This window comes from Microtus ochrogaster, unplaced genomic scaffold, assembly GCF_000317375.1.
Source record: "Microtus ochrogaster isolate Prairie Vole_2 unplaced genomic scaffold, MicOch1.0 UNK98, whole genome shotgun sequence".
Classification (NCBI taxonomy): Eukaryota; Metazoa; Chordata; class Mammalia; order Rodentia; family Cricetidae; genus Microtus; species Microtus ochrogaster.
In genome coordinates, this window is record NW_004949196.1 from 106960 (window position 1) to 128430 (window position 21471).

A 21471-nucleotide genomic window follows, 5' to 3' on the forward strand; every position below is an offset into this window, starting at 1 on the left:
CAACAACAACAACAACAACAACAAAAAAGTGACTGCCACCCCCATGAAGCATTATCCCGCGCTGTGCCAGGCCCAACCTTCCTGGAACCAGCTTCCTGTCATGGATCCCACACAGCGTGGGCCCCCCACACTATGGTAGTGTCAGGGCCTTTGTCTTCTTTGTGGCTGTATATTCCAGCAGGCCACTGTGCCTTTTATGTTCTCTCCTGACATTTTGTGTCAGGCTGACCTTGAACTGACGACCCTCATGCCTCAGTCCGTGTTGTGACGTGAGCCCACATCGGCCTGAGGTTTGGCTTTGGAAAAGGACAGAGGGGCAGCGTGAGGCTGTGCAAAGTCCCGTGAGGGCCAGGGGACACGCTGGGCGACTGTCTTCCTCCCTGCTCTGGGGTCCAGAGGGCCACAGGCTGAGCACAGCCAGGGCTACGGACACCCTGGCTTTGTCTAGGGCGTCTGGCAGGGGCAGCCAGTGCTATGCCTTTTGTCTGCCTGATGGAGATTTAGAGTGGAAATCCGGCTGTTAGCACATGCAGGCCGCAAATGGACTTTGTGTCAGTCTCTGTCCAGGCTGAGCTCGGGGCACCCCCACCACATCTACTTCTCCTTCTGGTTTGTAAAGTGACCTCAACAGAGGACAGAGGACAGAGGACAGAGGACGACGGCGAGAACCAGAAAGGAACTAGCCGCCCGCAGGTGCCACACTCACATGGAAAATAAGGATTAATCTTGGAATAAAAGACATGGGAGACAAGAGATCCTTGGCTCTGTCTCTGCTGTCTAACCATCTGGCTATTTCCAGAGCAGGGCCCTCGGGATAAATCTCATGAGTAAACCCAGTCACTTGATGCATTTGGCCAGGTGGGGTGGCACAGGCTGAGGCGGGGGTTCGTGTGTTCAAGACCAGCCTGGTCTTGCCATTAACTAAGGAGACAAAGTTGCTCAGCCCAGGGTCTGGAACGCATGGCGCTGGCTCAGGCGCTGCTATTCAAAGTTAGGACATTGCCACTAAGCACCTTGTTTTGGAAGAGAAATGTCTGCCATCATCTGTGCACATCCCACAATATTTCCAGCCTCTGTATGAGGCTCAGAGCTTCAGCTTCAATCCAGAGGGGAGTACTATACAGTCTCGAAAAGGACTCAGGTAGTGAGGGATTCTGAGCGGGTCCTCTCCCCTCCCACTCTCTAGGTCAGCCTGCGCAGGGAAAAAGAAGAGATGGCTTCAGTACTGGGCTTTGAGAATTGGGTAGGAGTTGCTTAGGCCTCATAACCTGTTGGCCAGATTATAGAACATTCCAGAGGGCCAGGCTTAAGCTGTCACCTTCCTTGGTTGTTTCCTCTACTTTCAAACTCAGGACCTGTCCCAATCATTCTGCTCTTAAGTGTCTGTCCTTCCTTCCGTTCCCCAGCCTCTCAGTAGCCTGCATGGCTGGCTGATGAGCCCCAAACACTCTATCTCTACCTCCCGAGTGCTGACCTCCTGCATTTGCCACCATGCCTGGGTCTTAATGCAGGTGCTGGGATTTGAACTAAGGTCCTCGTACTCTTCCACAGCGCTTTACCCGCTGAGCCCTTTCCTCAGTGCTGTGTGACCTCAGAGGACATCCCAGCCCATCCCTCCCTCCCTTGGGTGGCATCAAGAACCAGTCCACACTGAGGTCGGACGAATCTTCCTTTAATACAAAGTCGGTTTATCTACATACAGGGGCGGCGCCCACTGCTTCTGCCCAAAAAACTGGCGTGGACAGAGCTGACCCGCTCTACAGTTGCTCCAGGGGGTCGAATGCCCCCAAGTGTCCTGCAGTCCTGGGGACCAGGTCCTCCATGCAGGGCCACGGAGCCCACGAGTGGACGAGGATGCTCCTGGCGGCCGGGCTAGACCAGTGTCCTCAGTGGCCCGAGTGCCCCCAGCTTCACCCTCTGTATCTGATATGTCTGAAGATTGATTTAAAAAAAAATAAAGAGGGAAAACAAGAACTAAGAGTGTGCCACTCACACAGGGACGAGGGACACGTCGCGGGCTCAGTCCCACGCTCGCACGTAACTGCCACACGACAAGCTGACTGAAAAAATAGGCCTCCCATGGAGGCACACATGGCGATCTTGTTTGTTTTTCAAAGTTTTGACCGGCACGATTTTGTTTCTTCTTTTAAAAAAATGAGGAAAAAAAATATACACTATTAAAAAAAAAAAAAAGAAGAAGAAGAAGAAAGAAAAGTCCCCGCCAGGCAGGCAGGGAGCACGGGGCAGAGCTTGGCCTGCCGGCAGCAGGGAACAGCAGCCGCACCCTCTTCACTCTTTCCCCCACCCCCCGCCCTGGAACCTCGTTTGTGCCGAGTTCGAGTTCGGAAGGCAGCGGCTGGGCCCCGCAACGCCGGGCCTCCTCCTGCCCTGCGGGGCCTGGGTCACTTCTGGGCGCATTGCGCAGGCTCTGGCGTCGGGCAGGGCCCATGGCTTATGTTGCATAATGGTCAAAGCTGCCCAGGTATTCCAGCGCCGCCTGGAAGCAGAACTGGTACTCGTCCTGCGGGGCAGAGGGGAAACTGAGGCACCTGCTCCAGACACAGGGTCCCCCCAGGGCCTGCAGCCTCATCCTCCCCGGGCCTGCTGTGGGTGTTACTTCAGTTATGTGAAGAAGGCGGTCACACACGTTCCCGCTGACTTTAACTGTGTCAAGGCGTGTCACACGTGTTCCTGCTGACTTTAATTATGCAAACATATGTTGCATGTGTTTCACCTTGTCGACCTAAGGCACCTGATTGGTCTGATAAGAAGCTGAATGGCCAATAGCTAGGCGGGAGAGGGGTAGGCGGGACTGGGCTGGCAGAGAGAGGGGGAGAAGAGGAAGAGAAGGAAGAAGAAAGGAGGGACATGCCCAGGGCCAGAAGTCAGGTGATTAACCAGCGGTCAGCTGGACTGAGAAGCAGGGAAAGAACACAGAAGAAAGGTAACAGCCCTGGGTCGAAACAAAGATGAGGAGAAACAGGTTAAGCTGTAAGAGCAAGAAATGAAAATAAAGCCTAGCATATTTATGACTAATATTAAGTCTCTGGAAGCTGGCTGGTGACCCCCCCATAAAAAGCCTGGTATAGGCCTCAGTTTCCCCAATTGTACACAAATATCACTAGATTCAAGATCTGTGACCCAGAGGCAGACACCTGACCAACCCCAAGTCTGCAGGGCTGTGGAACAGGCCTGAGGGGAGCAGAGGGAACGTCTTGGGCACGGCCCTGTACCTCCGTCTGCACCATGGCGGGCCTCTGGGTCCGAAGCACCTTCACTGTCTGGAAAATGTCCACCACGCCCTCATACCGCATCCGCTCCAGCACGATGCTCAGGGTGATGAACACGCCTGTCCTGCCCACTCCAGCGCTGCATGGAAGCGGATGGGGGTCACATGGGCGCTGGTCCCCAGACCCCCACACCTGAGCTCCTCTGTGCACTCACCTGCAGTGCACCGAGATGGGCCCGTCCTGGCCAAACTGCTCCTTGGTCTTATGCACTTGGCCGATGAAGTCAATGAAGCCTTCACCTGACTTGGGCGCACCCTGCTCCGGCCAGTCTGTGAACTGGAACTGTCGAACGGTCCGGGACTGGCCATCCTGGGAGGAAGAGCCAGTCACAAACCCCTTCTGCATCTAACGGTGTTTTCCACAGAGACAATGTGATCACTGCCACAAGGCCTTCATTATCCAATGTCCAAGATGCCACCTTCTGTGAATGCCGGCTGCCCACACAGCCGATCACAGCACAACCCCCAGAGCTGACGGTGATCGCTAAAATCCACAATAGCTCCCAGCAGTGCCAAGCTGCTCCCACCCTGGTGAAGACGCCTCCTGAATACTGACTGCCCCAGCCTCTGCTGTGCCCCACTCACCCGGGCATCCGTGACCTTGAACTCGCGGAGGATGTACTGGGGCATGTTGTACTCTGCCATCGGGTCCACCACAAAGTACTGGTAGCGGGCAGAGCGTTCGGCAGGCCAGTACTGGTGGCATTTCTCCTGTTGGGGGGGCCGAGGGCAGGGTCAGAGGCATGGTCCTGCAGGGATCTCCCTGGGGGCCCCAGGCACACTCACCCGGCCCATCTCCCGGAGCTTGGTGAGCATTACGACAATGGTGGAGTTGTTCTCCCACAGCGCGCGCCAGAAGTCCTCCGTGGTCTCTGCCAGCGGCCCCTGCGTTGCAATGTAGGCTTTCTGCTGCCTGGGGTGGGGCGGCAAGCGTGGGGTCAGCCTCCAGGGGAGGCACACTGCGAGGCACACGTCCTCCGTCCACTCTCCAAAGCCATCAGATACACTCAGCTGTGACAGCGTCCCCTCACCCTAGCCAGGGTGCCACCTCTAGGAACTACAGACTCTGTGGAGCCATGGGTGCTAGTGGCCAGACCAGGGCCATCTGGACAAGAAGCCAGAGCTCCAGCTCAGCTCCAGGTCAGACTTCAGCTCAGTGTCACCAAGGGGACTCTGGGCTCTAACTCCCGCAATGACCAGGCCAGGTGTGGGGCCATGGAGGCAGCTCAGTGGGCAGAGAGCTGCCTGAGCGTGTGGGGACCTGAGTTCAATTCTCGGTTCTGGGACACAGCAACAAACCATCCTGGTGGTCACTGCTCAAGTGTGGTGTCTGAGCAAAACCAGCCCCACAGGCTCAGGTCCCCAACAGGTGCACGTGCCGCAGAGCTGGGTTCTGAGGGTTCAGGGGCCCAGGGCTCTCTGCCTCTCATTTGCAGTTAAGACGTGAGCTCTTGGCTACTCCAGCATCCTGCCTGCCTGCTTGCCGCCACGATGGACTGACCCCCGGAACCCTGAGCCCCAAATAAACTTTCTTCTTTAAACTGCCCTGGTGTCCATCACAGCAACAGGACAGTAACTAAGGCAGCCCGTAGAACCTACTTGGGGAGTTTCCGATGCCCTGGCTCACTAAAGAACGTGCCTAGGAAACCAACCAAAAAAAAAAAAAAAAAAAAAAACCCGAAAATCAAAGCTAGGCAAATCAAAGCCAGGCAGCGCAGGGTGAGGACAGAGGCCAGGACAGGGGGCAAGGGCGGGGGTGAGGCGGGGGCGAGGCGGCCCCTGGAGGCCCCAGCACACCTGTAGCCATCAATGAAGCTGGCATTGATGTAGTCGGAGCCCTCGACGCCGCGGATGGGCTGCAGGCACACGCGCGAGCTCTCGTATGGCAGGATGTTCACCAGGCGGTTCTTAAACTTGTTGCAAGGCAGGCTGGCGGTGACGAAGCGCGAAGTGTGTGCCTTGGAGCTGGCAAGCCTCTGTGGGGACGAGAGGCGGGCGGTCAGGACAACAGTGAGGGGGCCGCAGGGGGGACCCCACCTTATTGATTGTATGTATAAGGTGAATGCGGAGGTCAGGGGCCCACCCGTGGGTCCTGGGGCCCAAGCGCAGGGTGACAGACCTTGAACTCCAGCTCCATGCCCGTGACATGCTCGCCAGGCTCCACCTGGGCCAGCTTCTGAATGTAGGTGTAGAGACTGCGCGCGGGGACCTCGGTGTTGCCACAGCCCACGGCCTCCAGCAGAGCTTCGTGGATGAAGCTGTACTGATCCTCCGTCTGCACCATGTAGTTCCGCTGCGACCGCATGAGCGTCACGTGCCCATACACGTCCACCGTCTTCTCAGTCTTAATGCGCTCCAGCATGGCGTCGATGACGATGAAGCAGCCAGTGCGACCCACGCCCGCACTGTGGGGACAGATGCCACAGTCAGGACACAGGGCAGGACGGGACAAGCCGGGCAGGGGACAAGCCGGGGCTGCACTGTGCACACCTGCAGTGGACCACAATGGGGCCCGCGTCAGGCGGGTTGCAGGTCTTGACTCTGCGCAGGAATGCCAGGAAGGGAGTAGGGTACTCGGGCACCCCGTGGTCCGGCCATGCTGTGAATTGGAAATGGCGCACCTCACGCTTCTCGCTCGAGCCATTCTGGGAACAGAGGGAAAGCAATCTGTCACCATGGGCTAAGGGCACCCCAGAACACTTCTCTGGTTTAGGGGCTTTTACAGGGCATCACCCACTGTGCCCACATCACACTGACCATAGCCTGGGGTCACTCAGCCTCCCCAATTCCCTTCCCTCACCCCAAAATGCACTAACCCCGTGCTGACTCCAGGAGTCCCCCATCCTGCTCCCAGGGCCTGCAGCTCCCCAAGCACAGCCCTGCCCGACCCTGCACACCCTCCATGTTTCTCCAATGCTGGGATGCCCAGACCTGCAGCCCTCCCACACACGACGTCCCTTCCCGTGCTCTACAGTCACACCTATTATACAGGGGAAGGACGCTGGTGATGGCGGCCCTGGGGGTTCACAGTGCTCCTTCCTGCCCCACAACAAACACGTAGTACACTGCACCCTGATGCAACAACTGGACTGAGCGGATTCAGCTACACACCAAGGGCGGCCATCATTTAAGATGTGCATGGACAGAGAGATGACTGTGTCCTTTCCCGTCAGGACAGGACTCATGGGTGGCAGAACCCAATCAGCTCAGAGGCAGGCAGGGCACACCAGACTGCCAAGCCAGGCTTGGCCGTGTCCCACTGTGGCGGCGGGAGCGTTGTCAGCCTGGGATACACTCATCTTTCTGTGCGACGCCTCTCCTACCCAGGCCGCACCTTGTGTAGGGAAAAGGTCCTGACGCAGAAGGTGGCCAGCTCCATGGTGTCCAGCAAGGTGACCTGGATGAAGCCGTAAGTCTCTGTACCTCGGTTAGGCCAGTACTGGTCACATTTGATCTGTGTTGGGATGAGGGGAGGTGGGTGAGGAAGGGCGGTGGCCAGTGCCCTGGGAGCCGTGGGCAGGTGATGAGGGGAGGTGGGTGAGGAAGGGCGGTGGCCAGTGCCCTGGGAGCCGTGGGCAGGTGATGAGGGGAGGTGGGTGAGGAAGGGCGGTGGCCAGTGCCCTGGGCGCCGTGGGCAGGTGATGAGGGGAGGTGGGTGAGGAAGGGCGGTGGCCAGTGCCCTGGGTGCCGTGGGCAGTTGCTGCCCGTGGTCCTCACCCGTGACTTCTCTTCCAGCCGTGTCATCATGACCACAGTGGCCGACCGCTGCTCCCACACCATCCTCCAGAAGTCCCCAAAGGTCTCGGGCAGGGGCCCCTGTGTGGCGATGTAGGCGTTCTGCCGACGGTAGCCGTCCACATAGTTGGCGTTGATGTAATCACTACCCACGATGCCTGCAGCCGGGCAGGGTACCAGGGACAGCTTTGTGGGAGCTGCCCAACTCACCCTCTGACCCTATGCACTCTGGGCCACTGTGGGGATGGCCCTCTGTGGCTGAGGTGCTGGCCCAGCAGCCACCTGGGACTGGATCTTTCTCTGCTGGACCCACTGTGGCAGTTGGTTTCTCCTGTCTGCCACACACCTGTCACTATGGTACCCTCCCCAACAATGTGACAACCCAGAGTGGACAGAGGCTGACATAGAGATGTGCAGCCCCCTCCCCCACCTTCAAGGGGCTGCAGGATGACGCGGGAGTGGTCGTAGGCGATGACATTGGCGTAGCGGTTCTTCGGCTTGTTGGCCTCCAGGTTTGAATGTTCCCAGGTGAACTGCTGCCCGGGGTCGATGGACTGCAGGGGGAGGGCAGGCTCAGGACTGGCAGGGCTGGGGGGCTGGAGCATAGGTCAGGGAGGCCCTGCTGTAACCCCAGCTCACCTCGTATTCCTGCGAGAGCTTGAGGCTGTCGTTGGCTTTAAGTCTCTCCATGTGCTCCGCCATGTCTGCGATGGGGATGGGCGGGTGGCTGAGCATGCCTGTCGGGAGACGGACCGCTGAGGGTCAGTGGGCAAGATGGAGGATAATGTCCTGGTCCCCACACTGCCCAGGGCTCCAAGGTCCTAATGTCTTGGGACAGAGACAGAGAAGCAAAAGCAGCTGGTGCGGCTCAGAAACATGGTGCCTGGGTGTTGCCCTCCCTAAGACCAGAGGGGCCGAGCAGTCCTCCAAAAGAGCGCACTGTGTTATGTGCATGCGCTGGGCTGTTCCTGGTTTCCCGTGGCCTGAAGAAGGCTGGGGGTCTGGCGCTCTGGTGTGGAATCCAATCTGCAGTCCAGGCCCTGCCAGTGCCGGCCAGGAGAGCTCTTCTTTCAGCTTTGATCCTGAGTGGTTGTGTCCCCTTCCTCACACTGACCTGGTGGGGTCCCTGAGTGGTTGTGCTCCCCTTCCTCACACTGACCTGGTGGGGTCCCTGAGTGGTTGTGCTCCCCTTCCTCACACTGACCTGGTGGGGTCCCTGAGTGGTTGTGCTCCCCTTCCTCACACTGACCTGCCGAGGGGTTAGGAGCTTTCAGGGATTCTCACTAGAGTCTGAATGTCTGCTATGAACTAGTTCAGAACTGGACCTTAGGGTGATGTGAGACTCTGGGCACTTGGAAGAACACAGCAGATGTCAGTTAGACTCAAACTCAAAACCCTTGCTGGCTGGAGCTCATGATGGGGGCGGGAGAGCAAGTGGGAAGAGGGGGGGGGTGGAGCACGCCTTTAACCCAAGCACTCAAGAGGCAGAGGCAGTGGATCAATGCGTTCACGGTTGCCTGGTCTACACAGCAAGTTCCAGGACAGCCAGGACTGTTACACAGAGGAACCCTAACTCAACAAAAAAGTGCGTGCACAGCACAGGTGCCACAGAAGTCCCAGAGTGCACTGCAGGGCAGGGGCAGTCAGTCAAACACGAGGCTGCCCACTCGGTAAGAAGCATCTGACGATGGGGCCTGCAGAAGTCTGAGGCCACAGAGGGAAGCTCAGGGCTCGGCAGGTGCAAGGACACCTCCAAAGGCCTGTGTGGGAAATGGCCAGGATGACCCTTGAAACCCTACCCGAGGGTGGGGGCAAAAAACTGCAGCTCTCCTGCCCAATCCACTGTTTTCTTCTGACTTTTTAGGCTGCCACATAACTAGTAACTGACCTCACTTGGTGATGAGAGCCCGGGGTGCAGGAGGCCCCGGCAAAGCGGCCCCACCCAGCCGTCCCCAAACCCAGAGCCAGCACACACCTGGCGTCTGGAAGTTGATTCGCCGCATTTCCACAGGGTCCTTGGGGTGATGCGGGGCGAGGTCGGCATTGTTCAGCAGGCATTTGGTGCGGGGCTCAGAGTCCTTGCGTTTACTTCACGGAGAGTGAGTGGGACAGACGGCCCAGGGTCAGCACACGCACAGCAGAGGGTGCCCCTCAGGGGTGTGAGACTCGGGGGAAGGGGCCACTACACTCAACACTAATCCCAGGGCACCTTGATCCCACACTGAGCCTTAACCTCGGTCTAGCAAAGCCCCACATGCCGACAGAGCCTCAATCCCAGATGAAGGCTGATTCCATCTGGGGCCCCAATCAGGACTGAGCCCAGCTCCTCCCACCGTCGCCCACCTGCCTCAGACTGGTCCTCACCTGTCAGGTTTGCTATCCACAGGCCGGAGGAGGTGAAAGAAGAAAAGAGAAGACCACGTGAGAGCATGCCCTGCTGTGACTACAGTGGCCTCGCGACCCTGCTGACCCTCAGTCTCCGGCAAATGAGGGCTTGCCGTTCATGTCTGGACCCCACTCCGAGGCTCACCACGGCTCTCTGGGGAAGGTGTGGTGGGCCCTCACCTATGGGATGTGTAGTGGTCCTGCCCCTCACGCTGCCTGCGAGGCCCCCCTCCCCCCGCCTCCTGCCAGCCACAGGGCTCACTTCTTGTACAGCAGGATGGCGATCACGATGCAAATGATGAAGACCACGGCCAGCACGGGCCCGATCACCCAGATGAGACCTTCCTCACCGTCCACGATGGGCTGGGGGTCGGGGTTGTCCAGCTGGAACGGGTCTGAGAAGGGACTGGCTGCAAATGTCTGCAGGGGAGCGGCAGGAGGGCTGCCATCAGGACTGGCCACACACTGGTCTGCCGCCTTTTGCCTCCCCGACTCCCTCTGCTTCTCTGGAGCCCACGAGTGATGGGGATGATGGGATACCTTTTCTGGAATGCTCATCCTTCAAAGCCCCTGCTCCCAGGGTCCTTCTCTCTAAAGGATAAGCTCTTGGGTCCCCCTCTGCCAAGTCCCTCCCTCTTTCCAGGATTGACCAATTGGGAGCTGATGAGGTCTATGCTTGGCTTCAGGGATCAAGTTAGGTCAACCTCACTGAGAGGTCCCCTTGTCCATCAGTTTAGTGGGGTGACTGGGGCAAGCCAAAGTCCTCTGTGCCCCCATTCCCACACCTACTTTCAGGCTGGTGGCCAGGCCTAGCTGGGATGTGGGCAGGCACCATGGAGGACTTACAGGCTCGTTCTTCTGCAACACCGCAAGCACAAAGAGGACGTAGCGGTGGCCTGGCTCCAAGCCGCGGTTGTCAAAACCGCCATATTGCTTCTGGTTCCCTGGATGGAAGACGGCTGGCAGGATGGAGAAACGGGCAGCAATATAGGGCCGGGGCACTTCCAGCTGGCGTGAGTGGCGCAAGCTGCGCCTCTGCAGCCGGGAGATGTCCTGGATGAGCTGCGGAGACAGGAGCATGGCGGCTCAGTGATCCTCGTTGTGAGCAGGCCTGGGAGAGGGGGAGCACTGGCCTCACCTCTTCCAGATCCATGTCCTCAGGACTACCCATCAGGATCGGGAACTGGCCACCACGAGTCTTGCGCAACGGGACCATCACAATGAAGTAGCTCCTGTGGAGGAAGTTTGGTGGTGTGTGTCCCTTGTCCACGTACCACCCACGACTCGGCACCCCGGTTTGGGGCCACATGCCTTCTGCTAACTTCATGGTGTTCTAGTTCTTGAACTCCTGTGTACCCCTCAAAGTCCAAGTTTCAGTGCCCATAGGCTCTGAATCCATTTTCCCCTGCTCCCAGGAGCACTTCTAGTTCCTCACTGGGGGCTCCTAGTCAGGCCCCCATCAGTCTGGAAGCACAGAATCAAATCCTCACAGAGGCACTAAGACTGCCCAGTGAAGGGTCAGGCTCTGTGGGGACAGTGCCATGGGGCAGGCTGACTGACCCTTGTCATTTCGGTAAGGGAGAAAAGCGAGGCAGAGCCTGTGTGGGGAAGGGAGGCGTACTGCACGGTCACAGGGCTCTGGCCGTCGGGCAGGTAGACCACGATGAAGCCGTCATTGTCGGGCTTTGGGGCGACACTAGGTTTGCCGCTGAGCATGTTGAAGGCGGTCCTGGCGGTGACGGTCTGCTGCAGGCCACCCAAGCTGCTGCCACGGTTGGTGAGCACGAAGTTATAGAAGGTGTGTGGTTTGAGGTGCGTGATCAGCTTCTTGGTGGTGCGGCCATCCACATCCAGTGTGAGCCCGTTGTACTGGATCTGTGGGCGGGGCCCCCGTGGGCAGGGCTGGCTCAGCGGGACAGCTCACAGCCTGTTGACCCCAGTGGAGCCACAACCTCAGAATGCTCACCATGAGCTCAGGCTGGCTGTCCCGAGAACCCAGGCAGAATGCCGACACCTTCCCAAGCCTGACTGAGCTCTGGTCCTACCCTGAACTTCACATTCAACTAAGCCTTGATCCGTGGCCAAACTGCAATCTCCACTAAGCTCTGAAGCCAGTCTGAGGACCAACCCAATTGTCCCAGGCCATCCCTAACGCTAAGCCCCAACCCTAGCTGGGCCTCAAGCCCACAAGAAATCCTGGCTGCAGGCCGAACTCCCAGCTGAGCTTCTTGACTGAGCTTCAACCCGAGGTGAGCCCTATCACCGACTGAGCCTCGATCCCAGGCAGAGGCCCAACACTGACTGATCCTCTTCAGTCTCAAATCTGCTCAGGTCCCAGACTCTTCCTTAACCCAATCTCAATCTTAAAGGTGATTCCTGATCTTAGACCGAGTGTCACCGAATCCCGACCTCGGTTGGCTTTGCCAGCTGATTCCAGCCAGAGCCTGGGTGTCTCCGGCCCTGCTCTCACTGTGGTACCTTATAGGGCGTGGGCGAGTTGTAGTTGTCGGGGAACTCCCAGCTCAGCAGCACTGATGTCTTCATGATCATTTTCACCCTGAAGTTCTTGGGGGAGACTGCAGGCGGGCGGCAAGCGGGGAGAGAAAGAAGAGAGACCAAGTAAGCGCTGAGCCAGAGCCGAGGGGCCCTTGGGGCGGCCCCTGTCGTCCCTGCGGTGCGCTGTGCCCTCGGCCTTCCTGCCTGGCCCGGCCCTGCCTGCCCTGTCCCCAGTGCCTGCTGCTGCAGAGACGACGCTGCTGCGGAGAGAAGCGGGAGGGGCGTGGCCGCCGAGCCGCATCCCACCTGTGCCGACCGGAGCCTCGGGCGCCTGGGCTGAGTCCGTGGAGGCCGAGACTTACCTGCGGGGAGGGGCGGGCCGGGGCCGGGGCGGCGCCTACCTGGGTCCCGCGCGAGACTGTAGCGCAGCGGGGGTGAGAAGGGGCCCGGACCGCGGCGCGTGTGCGCTCGCACACGCAGCTCGTAGGCCGTCTCCGGCCGCAGCCCCTGCAGCGTGAGCGCCGTCTCCGCCCCCGGCTCGGCCGCCGCCGCCAGCTCCGTTTCGGTCGCGGGCCCCGGGGCGCCAGCCTCCCGGACGGACACCGTGTACTTGACGATGGCGCCGTTGCGCTCGGCGGGCACGGGCGGCAGCCAGCGCAGCAGCACAGAGCCCGCGGACGCGTTGCCCGCGGCGCCCAGGATCTGCGGGAAGCCGCGCGGGGCGTCCTCGGGGATGCTCAGTGCCGCCGCCGCCTCTTCTCCCAGTCCCGCGCGTCCGCGCGCCGCCAGCCGAAACACATAGGTGGCGCCCTTGTGTGCAGGCGCTGCGAACCGCCGCTCCCACGCCGCTAGTTCCAGCGTGGCCGGTGCCGCGTCTTCACGCCCAAACTGCAGGCGGTAGCCGAGCACAGGGTCCTCAGCCACGTCCGCGGGGGGCTCCCAGCGCGCCAGCAGGCTGCCCTCGGGGGTCTGCTGCACCGACAGGGTGGGGCGGCCCAGCACTGCGGGGAGAGATGGTCAGCTGTCCCCGCGGCCAGAGCCAGGCGCGTGCCTCAGTCCCTTACTGGGAGTCCTAAATGGGGCTCCACCCTGACCATGCCCCCCAGACCTTAAGGTCTAGTTCTTTTCTTTTTTTTTTCTTTCTTTCTTTTTTTTTTTTTTTTTTTTTTTTTTTTTGGTTTATCAAGACAGGGTTTCTCTGTAGCTTTGGAGCCTGTCCTGGAACTACCTCTGTAGACCAGGCTGGTCTTGAACTCACAGAGATCCGCCTGCCTCTGCCTCCCGAGTGCTGGGATTAAAGGCGTGCACCACCATCGCCCCGCTAAGGTCTAGTTCTTAAAGATGCATTTTAGCAAGGACTTTTAAGCAAAGGCTTGGATTCCAGGGTGGGGCACGAGGACATCTCTCGAGCATCCTTTCAGCACTGGAAGCCTGACTCCCACACTGCTGCTGAGAGACAGCCAAATAAGTAGTGTCCAGGCAGAGGGCAGGACGGGGACAAAGACAGGCACCAGTTGGCAGTGTCTGGAACCTGGAACTTCCGAGAAAAGCCCATTCCTTTCCTCTCTTGGTCCCACTGGCCTGGTATGTCTTTACACTATACAGGCTTGAGAATCATGGGGACTGCTCTGGGCCTGTACCTGCTCCCTTGGTCACCACCACCTTCGGCTTGCTGCGAGCGCCATCGCCTTTCATGGTGTACGCGGCTACTGTGATAGAGTAAGCAGTCTCAGGCTGTAGGTTCGTGATCACCATTTCCTGTGAGTGTGGACGGGAGGGGGTGTCAGCCATGGGGCAGGCTGCTCACCCTCTCCCTAAGACAAAGACAGGACGTGGGCAGACACACTGGTGAGCGCATGCACAGATCACAGCATGCAGCGGCCACACCCTGTCAACTGCACACATCCTGGGCCAGGCTGTCACCACCAGAGTGCATGAGCAGCCATCTCAAGGGCGCCCCCACTTCTGTAAAGCCAATGAAGTCTTCCCCAGCCCCTCATTCCCTCAGCTCCAGTCACAGGGTGTCCTGGGCGCCCCAGGCCTTGGCATGGCTTGGCCTCCCTGAGCCCACTGAACTCTTAGAGATGCAATGCAGTTACGCTGGCTGGAGTTTTCAAAGTCACTTGTGAACCGCAGCCGTCTCATGCTAAGATGCAAACTGCAGACTTCAAGTCAACAGCTGCGGAGGTGCAGGACTGGACTGGGAGTCTCGTGCAGGCTGTGCAGTGAACGCCTCTCCTTCCCGGACCACCCTGTGCCTGGCCCCCTCTCCTATCCAGGTGACAGTGTGACACCGTGCTGGGATACAGTTCGTTCACACCGTACCACACACAGTGGACGTTCCAACACATTGGGTCCTGTTGCCCCCTTCCTGGGGACTTTGGTCAGCCTTGGCCACCAACCTTCCTGAGCCCACAGCACAAGATCTGTCAACTCTATAGTGGTGACTGACATGTCTTGCACACAACCTATGCACACATGCAGTGTGTATTCTTGTAAGCAGGGGTGCACGCGTACACACACACAGACAGCATGCCTGGCTGCAGAGTCCTCAGGAGCACAGGAGTGGGGGATGGGACAGAACACAGGCAGGAAGGACAGAGGGTGTCCCCTGGAGCCGGAGAGAGACCTCTGCAAGCCCCAGCCAGGTCAGAGGCAACTTTAGACCTTATGCGGAGCCCTTGTCTCCTGTCAATCTGACTGAGCAGCCCAGAGACAGGCAGTGCCAATTGCACACGGCTCTGAGGTGGCAGCCTGGCAGCTGTCCTTCCCCACTCTGGGTCCATCAGAAACTATGGAGGGCATGTGAGGGACACAGGAGGAGCCCGGGGGACCACGGGCGTGCAGACTGCACAGTGCGGACGGCAGGTGGCTCGGGAGACTACTCACGTATTCGGCAGTGTCGTCCATCTCCCACTGAGCGGGAGGCGGTGGCGGGGGAGAGAGGAGGGACGTGAGAGGGGGCCAGCAGTAGAGTGGGGAGTAGAGAGGAAACAGTGCCCAGGCGCCCCTGCCACCCCAGCCGTGTGGCCCACCTGGGCATCTGCCAGCATGATGTCCTTGATGCGCGGTGGCCCACGGGCCTCAGCGCCTTCCATGCGCACATAGTGGACCTGGTAGCCGCGGATCTGCCCGTGCTGCCGGCCGGGCGTGGGCGAGCGCCACAGCACTCGGATGGCCGTGGCGTTGAGCGCCTCCGCCTCCACCTTCCGCGGGGGCGCGCTGGGCACTGGCGGGCAGGAGGGGGGCGGCGGGGCTGTTACAGGGGCAGTAGGCCCCGCCCCGGGCCAGGGTCCTGGGAGTTGCTGGCCCGGGAGGGCGTGGCCCCCTCCAACCCCTACTTCCCCAGGACCTGCTGCTGCACCACACAACGACCAACCTTGGTCCCTTTCCTAGGCCCCATTCTCAGCGCTTGTCCCCCTCAGAACTGATACACATCTCTGCAGTCTGCAGATGGGGAAACTGAGGCCTGGAAAATGGAATCCGTGATCCCAGGTGATCACAAAGCTGGGACAGACTGGGCGGTCAGTCCAAATGCATCGTCCCCTGGTCTGCTAGGCTGGGAGCCTTTTTTCTTTTTTCAGCTTGCCATCAGGCCCAAAGCCTGCCTCCCGGCACTGGGCACCGATTGCTATTCATAAGTCCCACGTCCGACGATGCTCCGCTCCTAGCGTATCACTAGCCTGCCTGTCACACGGCTTTCCCGCTTCAAGCTACATGGACTCTTTAACAGGCCACCATGGGTATATGTTGGTGGAGGTGGCTGCCTGCCTCCAAGGCAGGATGAGGCAGGGCCACCAAGAGTCTAAAACTCAGGTTAAGGAGGCCACCTTAGAGGCGCACCAAGGGAAGAGGGTGCCCCAGGCTCAGGCTACCTGTGGCAAGGCCCCCCGAGATGCAGCTTGCTCCTGGCTTCCTGGCTCCCGCTCTGACCCCAGCCCTGGGTCCGGCCAGGGCCGGTGCTTACCGTCTTCGTCGGTGCGGACGACCACGGGCGAGCTCTCGGGCCCTGGTCCCACCTCTGTGTAAGCCACTGCGGTGACACGGTACTCCGTCCATTTCTCCAAAGCTTCCAGAAGGATCTGAGTGGTGGTCGGGGGTATGTTGTTCACCTCCTTGGGGTCCGGGTCCTCTGAGCCCAGCGGTCGGTAGCGGACGCTGTAGCCCACCAGGGCCCCGTTGTGAGTTTCTGGCGGTGGCGGGCGCCAACTTACCAATATGGCCGTGGAGCGCAAGCTGGTGCACTTAACGTCTTGAGGGGGGGCTGACGGTTCTATTGGGGAGAGCGTGGGGGCGGGGAGGTGGGATGGGCAGGGAGGGCAGGGACAGAAGATGGGAAAGAGAAAATAAAAAGATGATAACAAAACAGAACGAACCAAAGAGAAATCGAACCCAAAAGAAGCGGGTGTCAAACAAAGGTGAGATGGGCGGGTGGGCAGGCAGGAGGGCTGGCCAAGAACGGCTGCGCTAGCTGTGTGAGAGACGAGACAACGGTGGGGGGCGGGGCTTGCCACTGGGCTCCTCTGTGCTCCAGACGATCCTACTGTGTGTCATGAGTATAATGCCGGCTTCGTGGAACCGAGAAAACAATTACTGAGCACCCTCTTGGTGCCTGGCATTAGGACGACGAAACAGTAAGGACCATGCACTAAGGACCTACTGTCTGCCGGCTCCTTTACAGAATAGGGAAATCATTTCCCAGATTCCTACTATGTGTCAGGCTCCACAAGGTTGCTAGGACACTGTCATATCCTTCAGAGAATGGCAGAAGTCTAGTTCCTGCATACCTACTACGGGCCAAGCACATACTGGCCCATAATACACTAAGGGATGTACTTAGCCAGGCACCATGACACGGACTGCAATTGAAGCTCCAGCAACTGAACACCTACTAGGTGCCAGGCACCCCACAGGGCTTAAAAGAATGAGAGCAAAATCACCTATGCCCCCCAGAACTTTTATATGCTGGGCATCATGCCAGGGGGAGAAGTCTACACACAGACACATACTATGTGCTGGGTGTTTGCCAAGGGGATTAGCAATCAGATATCGGGGTCCTACTATGTTCAAGGCATTTTAAGACAACAGCAGATTTACTTATTCTCTGAACATCTCCTTCAGGCCTTGTATGGTGCTGAAGTATTCTGGGGTTAAAGCATACAGTGCTTAAATACTCTTAGCGTTCATCTATTTACTGAACACTTGAGCCCTGAGGCCACCCCACAGCCAACTCCAGACACCACGGTTCCCTTGGCCTCACTCAAAGATGGGTGTCTTGAGCACCTCATGTGCGCCTGTGACATGCCAGGTGTCTGACAGAATAGTAAGAGGCGCTGCGCACAGCCTGAGGGCACCGGTTGTGTGCTGGGCACTGGATCAGGTCTCTGAATACTGAATACCCACTGTGTGCCAGGGCACCAGGCTTAGCACTCCTCACATGGTGAACACTTACACTACTGCTAAGTCAGAAAGTCAGACTGCAAACGGTAAATCACCTACTATGTACTAGTTCTGTCCTAGGTCTCTACTGAAAAGAAGTCTCCATACTTTAAGCACATACTATGTGCCAGATGCTAGCCTAACCATTCCTGCATATTAAACACCCACTCTGTATAGGGCATTGAGTTAACAGGCTATATATACCAAATACTTAGTGTGCCAGCACTGGGCTAGTAGCACCCATACATTACACTTACTGTATGCCAGGCACTGACTGGGCTAACAGTGACCACACATTAAGTCCCTACTATGTGTCAATATTACACCAGGGTCTTTATTGAAGAACACATGTTAAATGCCTACTGTGTGGGCACTGGACTAACGTCTCCCGCGTATTAAACAGCCGCTGTATGCCAGACACTGGAGGAATTGTCTCCATCATTAAGTGTCTACTATGCATCAAACACGGTCTATTATGCCCCGTGAAGCATAAGAGTGCTCATGTATTGTCAGGTACTCTTAAGGGCTGTAGCTTAAGCATTTATGGGGTGTCCATCCACGTTGTAGGGATTTTATTAAATTGAGTTCAAACTTTCACATATGAAGCAGCGACTTTGTGTCAGGTGCCATGATCCGACCCTAGAACAGTGCCAGGGCTTTGGCAGGAACTGTGCTGAGCAAACCTGAGCAGAACAATTCCTTTTCAGACCAACACGGTCCAAATACGAGCACCTGTGTGCTGTGTGTTAAACATCAAGCCAACTTCTCCTTTTGTGTGTGTGTTTGTTGTTTTTTGTGTTGTGTGTGTTGAGTCCTGGAACTAGCTCTTGTAGACCAGGCTGGCCTCAAACTCACAGAGATCCACCTGCCTCTGCCTCCGAGTGCTCACTGTGTATGAAGAGGCTTACAGACTGTCAGACCCCGATGTGTGGGACCTACAATGCATCCAGCGTCAGATCCAGCTTGTCTCTAGTGGCTTTCATTTATGATTATATCCTGATCTGTATTTCAACTTCAAACAACCCTAAAGGAGCACCTACTGTGCACTGGGCAGGACAGTGGAGGGCCACTGTGTGTCTCAAGGGCCCTGGGGAACACTTGCAGCGCTAGTACGAGCCAGAGACCAGTCTGTGGGAATGACTGACAACACACGCCACGTACCTACTGTGCTGACACTGGCTCTCTGTGGCCTTGTCTCCTTAGCATGGTGAGGACTCCCACACCAGACTCACGGTCACTCGGTCATCACCTCTGAACCCTGCTTTAGGCCACAGACGGAAACCTAGCTGCTGGGATCGCTGTACACCCACAAATGTCAGATTCCACCCCAGGTGCTATGCATTAGTTCTGAATCCTCCTGGAAGCCCAGGGCACATCTCATTCTGCAGGCAGTGACCCACAGTCTTAGGGAGAGCAGGTGCCAACTCAGAGCCCACTCAGATCGCACAGTTCGAACCTAGGCTTGGCTGTCAGTTATAGTGGCCTGGCTTTGAGCTAGGGACCATAGACCTCAGTCTGTGCACGTGGCAGACAGACGGCTCATGGAACCGCCCCTGCTGGCAGGGTCACCTGCATACTTGAGTCTGGCATCTAGTCAGTGTTGCTGTGTGCATCCCCTGACCACATCAGGACCTAGAATCAATCACAGCTTCATCCTCAAAGATGGTGGCTGCTGTGGGCCTGGGAACGACCTCCAGCTCCCCTTCCTGAACACTGCACAGGAGCCATGGGATGGAGCGGGGCCATTTCTTGACCAGTCACCCCAATCCAAAGTGCCCGGGGGGGGGGTCAAGCAGGGATGATGGAAACAAAATAAGCCACTGGGGATGCACTGGAAAGGTTCTTCCGCTGTGAACCGGAAGAAGATAAAGATAAAACCAAACCAAAATAATAAAACCAGAGTGAGGGTGATGGTGGCGATGATGGAAAAAAAATCATAAAAGAAGGACAGACAGACAGACAGACGCCTCGCAGAGACGCCTGGTCTTTACCTACCTTCCACTCCTTCAAGCGCTAACTTAACAGACTTTCTTACGAGAGGGAACGGCGCCGGCTACAAGGCTATGAGCTCTTGCTGGCCCATGGCCGGGAGAGCCACTCTGCAGCTCCCGGCTGGTGGGGGACGGCGGGGTCTGGGGACACCCGGAGTGGCCAGCGGGCAGACCTGCACCTACCCTTGACAGGGCCTAATGAGCCCACAGCCCCGGGGACACGCCTGGCCCTGGGTCTCGGGGTGAGAAGTGGTGAGCCCGCTCCCCCACTCCCTGTCCTGGGCCGCCCTGGAACGCACATGGCTGGGCCGAAGATGCTTTCTGGGTGACCTTGGAGGTCACGACCTTCACAATCCAGCCCAACCTGCATGGTATCTCAGGAGGGGACATATGTCAGAAGCTGGACAAGTGTGTGTGGTGTCCAGTCAGAGTTATTTGGAGGTTCCTCCGGACCATGTGGGTGGCCCAGGGAGGCAGGGGTGACACGCAGGGTGGGCTGTGTTTGTGAGTCGCTTGAGACCGGCTGATACTCACCTGTGGGCCACCTCTACCGGCCGCTCGGTGGCCCCAGGCCACAGGCCACCCTCACTGACCTCCACCTGATCACCATCTCAGAGCCATCTGGGGCTCCGGGGGGGTGGGGGGGGAAGCTGGTAGGGGGACCGGGTCTCCACAGCCCCTGCCCCTAGAGAAACCCTGACCCAAGTCTACAACACCCTCGAGGGATCCGAGACCAAGTGCACACATGGGGAGTGAGGGCACCACAAGGCAGATGCTTGTAGAACCGTGTCTGGTGGCTGAGGGAGCAGGGGAAGTGCAAGAGGCCACAGCGGCAGGGGCTATGCCAGCCGAGCTGAGGGGGGAAACAGCAGTGAAAACAATAGGCCCACCATGTGGCCCAGAGGCAGCAACCTAGTCACAGGTGGCTCGTCTATGACAACGGGCCAGGCAGGCACAGCAAACGGCTTTAGGGACCAGGGACCCTCTATCAGGGTCCCCCAAAATGGATATGGCTCTGAGCAACTGGGCCACTGGGGACCCTGTCTTGAGGCTTCTAGAGCCATGTCCCTTTCGGGGTAAGAGCTGAGGGGGACCTGACAGAGGCTGTCATGCTATCTCCTCGGGTGACGGTCTTGGGGCCCTGTAGTGACTTTCTGAGGACTGACTGATTCCACGTCCGGGAAAAGTCGGAAGGAACCAGTGGCTGAGTGGCCATTCTGTGCTGGTCTCATCCCCACGGGGAGACCCACCCTGCTGTGGGAAAACTGAGGCACGGCAGGCAGACACGGCCAAGGCTGAGGCAGGCCAGGCGGGAGGCACCCCCACCCCTGCCCAGGGGCTCAGGCCAGGTCAGTGGCCATTGCGCTCCCCCCTCCCCAAGGACAAGGTGCCAAGAGACACGTACTGGCCTGCAGCGTGCGCTGGCGCACGACCGCGGTGAAGGCGCCCAGGCCCTGCGGCGAGCGCGCCGCCAGCCGGAATGCATACTCCGTGTTGGGCTTGAGGTCCTCCACCACAAAGGCCGTGGTTGGGTCGAAGGTGCGCCCCACCTGAGAACAGATGGGTGGGAGTGGGTGGGGGACGCAGGGGCAGAGGGGCAGAGAGAGGCAGAGATCCGCGAGAAGTGAGGAGCCGGCGCTGACCAGAGGTCATGGAGGCCAGCGCGGCTCACCCAACCCAGCTGTCATCTCCCGCCCAGCCAGCCCGGGTACCTCTCGGCCTCGGTCGCCCTCCCGGAAGAGCAGTTCATACTTAATGACACTCTCCTGCCTCGGCGCGCTCCACGAGAGCCCAATGCTAGTCTCAGACTTGGCCTCTGCCCGTAGGTTCATGGGCTGGCCAGGCACTGAGGGAGAAGCACACAGGAGGGAGGACAAGGCGGGGGAAGGTCAGTCTCTCACATGGGCTCCAGGACTCCCAGCAGGGAGGGGCAGGGTTCAGGATGGGCGGCCCTTTCTAATCACTGCCAGGAAAAGAAAACAGAAACTGCCTGGGGCTGGGCATTTATTCTCATCAATTCTTTTATTTTGCCGGGCGATGGTGGCACACGCCTTTAATCCCAGAGGCAGAGGCAGGCGGATCTCTGTGAGTTCGAGACCAGCCTGGTCTACAGAGCTAGTTCCAGGACAGGCTCCA

General features: G+C 58.4%; 1 protein-coding gene across 10 annotated transcripts in view; it reads right to left on the bottom strand.

Moving 5' to 3' along the window:
• Positions 1-1655: 1655 nt before the first annotated feature.
• Positions 1656-21471, bottom strand: part of Ptprs (protein tyrosine phosphatase, receptor type S) — a 60271-nt gene continuing 40455 nt past the window's right edge. For 3 of the 10 annotated variants that reach the window (XM_013355139.2, XM_013355140.2, XM_026777990.1), the window contains 26 exons: positions 21048-21181; positions 20741-20885; positions 15873-16178; positions 14941-15134; positions 14795-14821; positions 13546-13663; positions 12307-12906; positions 11888-11985; positions 11031-11284; positions 10548-10641; positions 10256-10471; positions 9672-9829; positions 9389-9400; positions 9000-9112; positions 7664-7761; positions 7455-7578; positions 7007-7182; positions 6624-6743; positions 5780-5934; positions 5409-5694; positions 5087-5265; positions 4076-4202; positions 3875-4000; positions 3445-3599; positions 3234-3369; positions 1656-2521 (listed from right to left, as the gene is read on the bottom strand). In XM_013355139.2, the coding sequence (XP_013210593.1) occupies positions 2453-2521; positions 3234-3369; positions 3445-3599; positions 3875-4000; positions 4076-4202; positions 5087-5265; positions 5409-5694; positions 5780-5934; positions 6624-6743; positions 7007-7182; positions 7455-7578; positions 7664-7761; positions 9000-9112; positions 9389-9400; positions 9672-9829; positions 10256-10471; positions 10548-10641; positions 11031-11284; positions 11888-11985; positions 12307-12906; positions 13546-13663; positions 14795-14821; positions 14941-15134; positions 15873-16178; positions 20741-20885; positions 21048-21181 (4220 nt within the window). In that variant the 3' untranslated portion in view covers positions 1656-2452. The remainder of the gene's footprint in view (positions 2522-3233; positions 3370-3444; positions 3600-3874; positions 4001-4075; positions 4203-5086; positions 5266-5408; positions 5695-5779; positions 5935-6623; positions 6744-7006; positions 7183-7454; positions 7579-7663; positions 7762-8999; positions 9113-9388; positions 9401-9671; positions 9830-10255; positions 10472-10547; positions 10642-11030; positions 11285-11887; positions 11986-12306; positions 12907-13545; positions 13664-14794; positions 14822-14940; positions 15135-15872; positions 16179-20740; positions 20886-21047; positions 21182-21471) is intronic. The other 7 variants (XM_005371078.3, XM_026777994.1, XM_005371079.3 and 4 more) reach the window with 4 other exon arrangements.